This window comes from Rhododendron vialii, chromosome 10a (assembly GCF_030253575.1).
Source record: "Rhododendron vialii isolate Sample 1 chromosome 10a, ASM3025357v1".
Classification (NCBI taxonomy): domain Eukaryota; kingdom Viridiplantae; phylum Streptophyta; class Magnoliopsida; order Ericales; family Ericaceae; genus Rhododendron; species Rhododendron vialii.
Window position 1 is genome coordinate 23,915,439 of NC_080566.1, and position 9,987 is coordinate 23,925,425.

Sequence of the window (9,987 nt, forward strand, 5' to 3'; positions counted from 1 at the left end):
GGATGAAAACAATTGATGCTTCAGATCAACTGGATTGCAACGGCTTGTTCGTGCCTCTTCACCGGAACCCTAATTCGTCGTTGGAACCCTAATCTGCAAAATAGACAAGGGGTGAGCGCACCTTTGCCTCTCATGGCAAAGGCCCTCCGATGCCTTTGTTAGTATCACGTACTAGCAATCAAACCCTAATTATCAGTAGGAAAGCAATATGAAAGCAATGTATTGCGTACCTTTCACCTCTAGTTTTACCTCATATTTATAGATTTATGGATGCTTGCTGCCCAAGTATCCACATTGCCATAGGATTCCTAACTCGTATAGGAAACCCAGGATATCAAGGAGTCTCGTTTCCTTTATCAGTTTATGGAAAAGAGTCCTTTTAAGATTCTTTTCCATTACGGGCTGAACATCCCATTCTCATTGGGTATCTTAACCTGATCCTATATTCTCGGGATCTTTATTCCTTTACGGGATATGACTATTTTGGAATCTTCTAGAGTATTCCCTCTGCTCCAATACTTGATTGGAGTTCTTTCCTTGCTCGGCCATCTCGTTGCCGAACAGTCTGCTTGGACCAATGACTTCTCATGTTACTGGTCCATATCGCCGAACACCATCTGGCACGGCGACTGTCCTGTCTATGTTCAAACTATGGTCCCACGTACCATTTGTTCGGATATCAATTGCATCGCTTTCAACCCATTATCCCTTGTATCACGTACTCGGTTCTTACTTTATCTGTTCGGCTGTATCGTAACTGAACAGTTCTGTTTGGACCAGCTACTTTGCATGCAACTTGGTCCAAGGTAATCGGAATGTCACTATCTGCTTATCAGTCAGCAGTAACCGGCGATCAGTCATGTTCAATTTGAACACGTGTTCTTATACACCACGTGTTCGGCAACTAAATGTATATGCTCGGGAATACCTCCCTACAATAGGCATGAATGCCACGTACGAATACACGTATCCACTCCTTGGATATGTGGAATTTAAACTGCACAAGTATGAAAACCCTGGTTTGCATACGAATACATGCTTGGAAACTTGATCTACATACGAACACATGTATACTTGTTAGATTTGGCTAAAGTACGAGAAACTTAAAATCATCTAAGTACGAGACACTTAGATATAAGTTGCATACGAATACATGCACAGGATTGCCCAAGTATACATAAATCGTGTAAGTACGAGCAAAAGGGTTATATCCAAGTATGTGACACTTGGAGTGCATACGAGAATATGCAATTTATTCAAGCACGAGTGGCTTGGGAACATTAATCAAAGTACGAGAGACTTAATTTTATATCAGTACAGGAAGCCTATATGAATCCACGTATGTGATACCTAGAGTGCATACGAGAATATGCAATTTATTTAAGTACGTGAAACTAAGAAACATTCAAAGTACGAATACACTTGGGTTGCAGAAATGACTGCTTGAATATTTTTCCATAAGTACGAGTATGCTTAATGGGTGTTTCTTCAAGTACGTGATACTTGGGCAAAGTACGAGACACTTACAAGTGAGTATGAAATAAATGCTTCCTTTCCAAGTATGAAGTGCTTGGCTAGAAACATAAAACGGGCATATGTTTAAAAGGTCAATAACCTAAGTACGAATATACTTGGTCATAATCCGAGTGTGATTATTTGAGTTTTCTTCCCTAAGTATGAATACACTTAGGAATAAATCCAAATATGAGGAATTTGAGAAGCATATGAGAACATGCATTATGTGCTACACAAATAAGAAACACTTGAGTCAAACATACGTTCAACTAAACCATGAAATACTTAGATAAATATGTTTGCATCCAAACACGTGCAAAGTATGAGGGGCCGACCAAAGTATATAGTTATGCCGCAAGGGGCCGAATACCTGTGTTATCAAAAGTATCGAAAAGTACTGGTGCCTCGCAAGTCCAATGCTTACGTCACGCAAGACCAGCCAAATTTTCCAAAATATCAACAATGACAAGTACTTACCTATCAGTCCAAGTTTTGAACCTCTGGAGGAGTTTCATTTGGAAACTCTGTATTGATTTTAGTGACAGCACCACTTCCAGCTATATTCTCCTCCAGGTTAATAGGTTCGTTGGTCATGTCTCGGACAGGTGAATGGACAGGATGGGCATCATGAGACTCAGCAGGGATGTCCACTCCTGTATCAGCGAAGTCTTCGATTTGCTGCTCGACATCATCCTCCGGGGTCTCCTCATGCTCTTGAGAAGCTGCAGCCCGCCTGCTCGCTAAATCGTTCTCCACCCAGAGGACTGAGTCTTCAGTAGTGCCAATCTTTGTCAAACAAGCTTTCCAGCTGGCAACCCAGATTTGGTCTTGTATGGTCGGCATCTGCTCCACATAGCTGGTCGTAGCAGCGTCAAATCCCTTCTGGTAGCCTTCTTCGAAAGCAGCTTTCTTGGTGCTATCTATTTCATACAAAGCCTGATTAAGGCTATCTTCGGCAGTTGCAAGTTTACCCTTTACTTCATCAAAATCTGACTTGGCTTTATTTCTGTCACTCTCCAATCTTGAGACTGTTCGAAGCAACCTGGTATTATCATTCAATAGCCTGATTCTTTCAGCCTCTGCATCTTGAAATTTCTGTCCCAGTGCAATCATCTTTTGAATGAACTAAAGGAAACCAAAACATAGTTAGAAATTAATATTTTAAACGAAGAAAGGTAAAATTTAAGCTATGAGCAGAACTACATCACCTTGATTCCATTGACGAATCCAGTGGACACAAGCCGGTCAAGAGGAGATGAGGACTCTTTCTGCATGTCAACGGGTAGTAGTAAGCCCTATGCTAGGGCCAGTGCAGTCTCTGAGGAACTAGAACTATCCCCAACATTTACTGGACGATCACCCCTTATGAGTTGAGGGGCCCAGGTTTCGTGAGTTACTTGGATGCTCAATGAGGGAGTTTCTAGAGCAAATGCAGTAGCTTGAGCATTAGGATCCCCACCTTCTTGGTTCCTAGGGCGTTTGTCTCGATGAGTATTGGTAGCCTCAAGGGAACTGTCACGTTCCCGAGGAGAGGAGGGGGATTGTGTTGAAACCCGCCTAGTTCGACGAGATGGCAGGGGGCTCGACCAGTTGATGACACCCTCCCGGAGGCACCACGTCCCCGTGAAGAGACGGTGAGTAGGGTACTAAGATTCAGGGGTTGACGAGTCATAGTACCTGAGCTTGGAGGAGATGGAGAATAGCCAGAAGAAGATGATTGGCTGGTGTCACAATTAGGAATTGGCTAATCGGGCTGTCGTTGAGAAGCAACGTGTCTTTAAGAGGATCTTCTACGCACCACACGAGGCAGGGGGATGCCTTCTGAAATTTGAATTTCACCCGGCTGTCCGGCGATTGTCACTCCAGCGTTAGATCTTAAGTCCCTTGGCCGGAGAGCAGTCGAAGTTGAAGCAGCGCTAGTACTTGGGTTGGCAAGTCTTCTGTCAATAACGCCTCTATAAGCAGGATCGTATCCCAGTAGTACGTCTGCGTTACGACCCCGACCAGCTGTTGCGGTACCAGGCTCACCTGTGTATTTCAAAATCCTATTAATCTCCGCTGTTCGGACGTAACTTGGCTCTCGTTTGGGACGTTTGTTAGCGTTATCCGCTTCGAAACAGTAAGGCAAACAAAGGTTAGCAAATGCAAAAGCAGTAGAGAAGAATTACGAATAGAGCAAAGAAAAGTAGGAGCATATGTGGGTAGCCCCATATGTGGGGGCAATGGAGGCCCACCACTTGGCCATCTTCCCCTATTGGTTCAAATGCTCTGGTAACGTAGAGGAAATCAATCTCATGATCACGAGCAGAATCTGGCAAGTTTAGCACGAGACGCTTTTCTGCTCTTTTAACTTTGAAGTAATACGTGTTGTATTCAGGGTTTAGGACTATACTATACCACCACTGGATGCCCCAAATCCCTAGTTAGGTCCCCAGGATCCTGTTTAGGGCTACTACTCCCATTATAAGCCTACAAACGTTCGTTGAAACTTGCATGGGGGTAAGACGGTATCAGTTCAGGATCTGGCGAAGTAAGGGGTGAAGGGGGAAGCGAACTCCACCCTCGACAATTGCCACAATTGGGATACGCATTCTATCCCATGAGCCTTCATCCCTATCCGCACCTAGTGGGGCGAGTTCAAGCCCTACATTGTCAGGAATGTTGTACTCCATTCTAAATGCCGCCATGGCAGAGGGGGTTTCACAGAGCTTCCTAAACTTACTAGGTTTAAGAGGACTTTCATTCTCATCTGCCATGGGTAGTGATTGAAGATCCCAAAGCGGAATGAAATCTGGGAAATGGTTTGAATGAGACCCTAAACAGAATAAACTTGAGATCGAGACCTCAAATGGAGTTGGTAAGGTTAAAAAGAACGAGAATCTTACAGAGTTTATGCTGTAGCCGCTTGGGATGAAATCAAGTTCCAGACGGCAGCAATGGCGGAGGGGGAGAAAGCTTTCACCTGGTTTAAAAGAGAAAGACGGTGGGTTTGAATATAGGGATGAAAACCCTATTAGGACCCTTGAATGAGTATAAAGGGAAAACAGAGGCGAAACGACGCCTATGACGGTGTTATAGGGAAAAGTAACGGAAAGAAATATTGTTTAAACGCCGTTTGGCCAGAACGTCAAACAGAATTTAATGCAAGGTGTACGAAATATGCCACATGGAGTTCTTACCTCGAGACAGCATAATGATTTAAGCGCCAAGAGCATCAATGACATGACTGCACGGGATCTGAAGAATTGAAGCTCAGCTCAAAAAATCTATTTCTAGTTTTACCAGTTGCCCCCGAACAATGGCAAATGGCAAAACTGGGGAGCAATTGTAGGGAGGTATTCCCGAACAGGTACAAAAAGGGTCCGAACAAATGGTACATAGGACCATGGCTTGAATAAAATAGGTTGTGCTGCCTGGTAGGGGTGGTGATCGGCGAGATGGACCAGTGACAAGTGAAGTCATTGGTCTAGGGAATTTGTTCGGCAATAAGAACCAAAGATATGAGAGGTCAATGGTCTAGGCCCTTGATGAAGTCCAGTGACATCTAAAGTCACCGGTCCATGTAGTCTTTTCGGCAATGAGATTACCAAACAGAGGGGTATCCTCCAGAGAGATAGTCTTAAATGATAAGGCGGTAGGGGCATTACAGAAAAGGAAAGAGATCAAGATAACTAAGGAAACAGTCCTAATATACAAGGAGTCCCTACGAGTCCGGGATGTCGACTAAATTAGGGAAAAGGATCCCCTAGAGACTAGGTTTCCTATCCGAGACAGGAAACTCAAGGCAATAAGGATGTTCGGCCAGATATGGAAAAGAGTCCTAATAGGGCTAAGGTAATGAACTAATAAGGGAACGAGAATCCAGGATATCCGGGGTTTCCTATACGAGATAGGAATCCTAGGGCGACAGAGATGCATGGGCAGCAAGCATCTATGAATCTATAAATACAAGGTAAACCTAGAGGTAAAAGGTACGCAATACAGAGCATTCGAATTGTTTTCCTACTGATAATTAGGGTTCTTCTACCATTACGTGATACCTAACTTAGGCATCGGAGGGCCTTTGCCACGAGAGGCAAAGGTGCCCTCACCCTTTGTCTATTTTGCAGATTAGGGTTTCGACAACGAACTAGGGTTCCGGTGAACTGCACGAGTAGTCGTTGCAATTTTGTGCTGTTCTAAGGCATTAGTAATTTTCATCCCCCTACAAGTAGATATGAGATATTTTGTGCGCTGAAACTAGCGAGATCATCTGAACAAAACAAGAATTCATTCCAGTAGCATTTTTAGGAATAAAGTGGTGGAGTGGGATGAACGAGGTGCACATACCTTGAATTCTTTACTAGTCTTTTCCTTCACAAAATCCTTCCAATCATGCAGCGATTTGACGTTTTCAGGCTGTAGCTTTAGCCTTTCTTCCTCATTTGAAGCGTTTCTTATTTTTTTTACTAATAGCGACTTTGAGGCTCTACAATCTTCATTCATTCTCTGAAAAACCATTTGTCTATGCCATTCTTCATGAAGATTGAATATCACCTAAAATTTTGAATGTAACTTGCATGAAATTCTATAATTTTTACTTCCACAAGAGTAACTTGGAGAAAAAAAAGAGTTGAAGTAATGAGATTCTATCGTGTAACTCTATGCCCTTCTTCATGAAGATTGGATCAGTCAAGATATGAAAAAAAAGAGTTGAAATTCTATTATTGTGTAACTAAAAGCATTATAATAGTTGGGCACTATGACATACCTTAATGGATTGCCATAGGATTTCTGCCATTCCCGACGGAAGCTTTCGCCACTCCGAAAGTGTATATGGTACAATCTCTCGAACTAGAGGTCCCAAGAAAGAAGACAACTTGACTGATCCCTTATTATTGGTTCACCATTCTTATCAAACTTAACTTCAATCCGACTACTTCCATCTATAGCAATGGTTTTCAGCTTGGTCGGGCCTCTTCTGTGTTTGAGATTTTGTGACGTTCTTGAAGGGATTGCAGGAGTTTCTGTAGAGATTAGCATTGGATATGAATGTACTTCTAAAATATTACATAAAAAAAGTAAACAAACAAGAAATAAACTCATAATATTGTTTCTCACCCGCACAGCCGACAACCGTATGTGGGCTGCAAAACATGTCAGTTTTTTCAGTAGGTGATGTGGGAAGCTGTTGAGCTTAGGTTGCTCCCTGGGTGCTGCCACCCTGTTCTTGAGTTCTTTTAGATTTTCTCAGAGGTTGTGCACTAGAACAAGCCTTCTTCTTTCTTGGACCTGTACCATTCACCTGAAAATATGAAAGAAGCAATGCATGAATGAAGGGGAGTGGACAACATTGTAATGAGCATGTAAATTGTAAAAAGAGCATGTATATGAAAAACATGTAGAAGTACATTAATCTATCAAAGAGTATACTATACATCCTATAGAAACATCACCTCATTTGTTTTAGACCTCGAAGGATCATCATTGTCACTATTAGAACTCAGCCTTTCTTCACCATGAAATAGTACAAAGTCTTCATCACCCTCAACTGCACGTCCAATGTCAACTTCTTTCTTATCATTAACTTTACCGTTGGCACTTTGATTGAAGCCCAACAATAACTTTGGCACATTCTTGATTCCAGCAGCCTTCAATTGTACTAAGTTTTGGTCCATTTTTTTCTGCCTTAACCTTTCATAGCCTGTCAACATTTTGGACAAGTGCCTCAGCTGGATATACATGTTACTGAATACATAAAAAAACAAGTTAACAGAAAAAACAAACCAATCTGCACCAGTAACGTAGCAGCAACCAGAAATTAACTTAACGAATATCCAAGTATAATATGAACACCAAATTAAGGCACAATGGCAAGATACAACCAAAAGAGACAAACCAAAAGATCCTGGGAAGTGCCTTTAGTATAACATACCAAAAGTTACAAACCAAAAATGATCCTAGAAAGATACAAACGAAAAAGAAAAACCAAAAGTTACAAGGTGCAATGACTAGAAATCCTCAATCTATGTACCCTCACAATCTCCTCTAACGTTAGTTATTCTTTCATCATCATCGTCATCGTTCATACCAAGGGCTAAAACATCTTGCGGCCTAGAAGATGTATCCACAGTTTCTTCGTACATTTCCAAGTCATAAAATCCCTTAGGAGGTGCCTTTAGCACAACATACCAATTCAAAGATTCGGTTTCCCTTGAATAAAAAACTTGTTTTGCTTGGGATGAAAGGATAAATGGATCTTTGTCATATTGGGTCTGACTTTGATGTAGGTTAACAAGTGTAAAACTATCTTCCATCCTAACACCATGACCAATGTTTGCCCAGTCACAGTTGAACATTGGTTGTTGAAATGTGTGATAATCTAACAAAATTATATCTTTAATCACCCCGTAGTATGAAACTACATCAACGACTTGTGCATTGTCCTTCACACTTGATCTACACAGAGTTGCTGTGTCAATGGAAATACCACTATTTTGGGTTGATTTCTCAGCTTCCTTTGAGTGGAACCGCTACCCATTGATGATATAACCCGTATAACTCATGGCATGCTTTCTTGGACCATTAGCAAGCCATTGTAGTATCTCCAATTCATTATTTGTGCATGCTTTTATCTGAATCTATTCAAGTATACGCAACCCAATTAATACTATACTAATTACAATATTAAACTTGATAAACCTCAAGCAAAATAAGTGGTAACCTTTTCCCTCAACCATTTTGAAAAGTTGTCAGCGTGCCTTTTCAAAAGTAAACTTTTATTTTTTTTGAAGACCAAGGTTGGCATCTGAGTTCTTTAACTCCTCTATATGCATCCTAATAGAAAAAGAAAGAATGAGTAAGTGATTCACATGTATATAAAAATTTATGAATTCTGCAAGCAGAATTTCATCTAACTTACTCCAAATAAGGTTCCACTATGGCTGTATTGAATAACACGTAACGATGTGTACTTTCTATGTCACGCCCTCGATTTTCAACATAAATTTACAATACCATTTGAAATACAAAGTCCTCACAATCGTACGTACAATACCCCAAAATACAATACAGTTTCCGATTCCATAAATTGGTCTACAAATACAATCTTTCAAAGTAGGAATTTCATAACAAAGTCGTTTGTTAAACAAGAAAAATAAAGTGCTCTCCAAAATAGCTTTAATCGATAATGTCAGCATGCACTCCAAGTACTCCATGACCATGACCATGACCTGCAATAAACCTGAAATGGTAGGTTGAGCAAACACGTGCCCAGTAGAGAAATCTACACAACTATTATATACGAATGGGATGACAGGTGGAATGAATAACAAAAGCAAGGTACGGTATCTCAAATGATGAAACGAAACACAACTAGTAATTTTCCCAAGGTCGAAGACATAAATGAAGTACCGTGACTACACACCAAAACTCTAATTCAACCACGAGGACTTACTATCTATATGATTTTCTCATGACTGCCACTGTCCCTCATATCACTTCGAATCACCAATCCGATATCTTGACTTATGAAACTATCGTAATCAAAGAACCGCAACACCAATGTCTTTCGTATCACTTACTTACACTTTCACAATGATAGCCCATTTCCATTCACATCGTGTCACAATTTCCTCATCATTCTGTATCATGAGCAAAAGCTCCTGCCAGGCCAATTAAGAAATCCCGATACTCCCCACTAGTTTCGTCCTCACTGATGGAACTAATTCAAGTCACACATCAAAGGTCACCATACCACAATTCCTTCGATACACTTTACAATTTAGCCATTCATTCCAGTCACATATAATGAATTCACAACGAAAACTTATTCACATAAAAGTAGTACAGATAATTTCATCTCAATCAACTCGCAATCGTTACGTTAGTAATTTCTCATCACCATACAAGCACTCACACATCAAAAGATAAACTCTCATAGCGAGTTCATGGACTTCCACCTTGCAACTCGCAAAATCGTATAAGTTACGCAAGAGGTGTACCACATATCAAACACAAGGAATTGTCTCGGGTATCCATGCTTAGCATTGTTTAACTCAAGAAGAATTCTATGTGTTCGTTTTTCACTTCGCATGTCAACACATACAACATTTGGCCACCTATACTCCTTATATTCTCTAAACCCTCGTTTCGGTGTCAAACGACTCATACGGAACCCAACGACCACTACCAAGCATTTAGTATACCACTAGCCTCGTCAAACCATTCAACTAGTACTCAGGGGAACCTAAGAACACCCATGTTTCACCCAAACGATTCTAAGGAAAAAGGATTTCCCAACGTATACGAATATATCTATCTTATTTTGGCTGCCAAATCTTATCGGTTAAGAATTGGGAGATGAGACCACCACCATTGGAAAGTACATTTTCGGTACATGAATTTTGATATAAAATTTGCCCAAAACAGAGTTCGGATGAAAAAGTTATGCCCGTTCGAAGTTTTGCCAAAATGCTGAATTTTTCATTTCCT

At 41.0% G+C, this 9,987-nt stretch overlaps 1 protein-coding gene across 2 annotated transcripts; it reads right to left on the minus strand.

The window, feature by feature from the left end:
• Positions 1-5,820: 5,820 nt before the first annotated feature.
• Positions 5,821-7,291, minus strand: LOC131303377 (uncharacterized). 2 transcript variants are annotated; one of them, XM_058330223.1, is made up of 3 exons: positions 6,951-7,291; positions 6,266-6,799; positions 5,821-6,051 (listed from the first exon to the last, which is right to left on the minus strand). In XM_058330223.1, the coding sequence occupies exons 1-2, from the start codon at positions 7,236-7,238 to the stop codon at positions 6,692-6,694; spliced, it is 396 nt and encodes a 131-aa protein (XP_058186206.1). In that variant the 5' UTR covers positions 7,239-7,291; the 3' UTR covers positions 5,821-6,051; positions 6,266-6,691. The 2 variants fall into 2 exon arrangements, with proteins under 2 accessions (XP_058186206.1, XP_058186205.1); XM_058330222.1 differs by lacking the exon at positions 5,821-6,051 and having other exon boundaries at positions 6,102-6,521; positions 6,616-6,799; positions 6,951-7,281.
• Positions 7,292-9,987: the final 2,696 nt, after the last annotated feature.

What these genes read in the sequence shown, in the direction of transcription:
- LOC131303377 (XM_058330223.1), bottom strand. Translation starts at nt 7,238, where the DNA reads ATGTATATCCAGCTGAGGCACTTGTCCAAAATGTTGACAGGCTATGAA. An exon ending in CGAGGTCTAAAACAAATGAG is followed by an intron (nt 6,800 to 6,950) that starts GTGATGTTTCTA and finishes TCATATTTTCAG; the next exon opens with GTGAATGGTACAGGTCCAAG.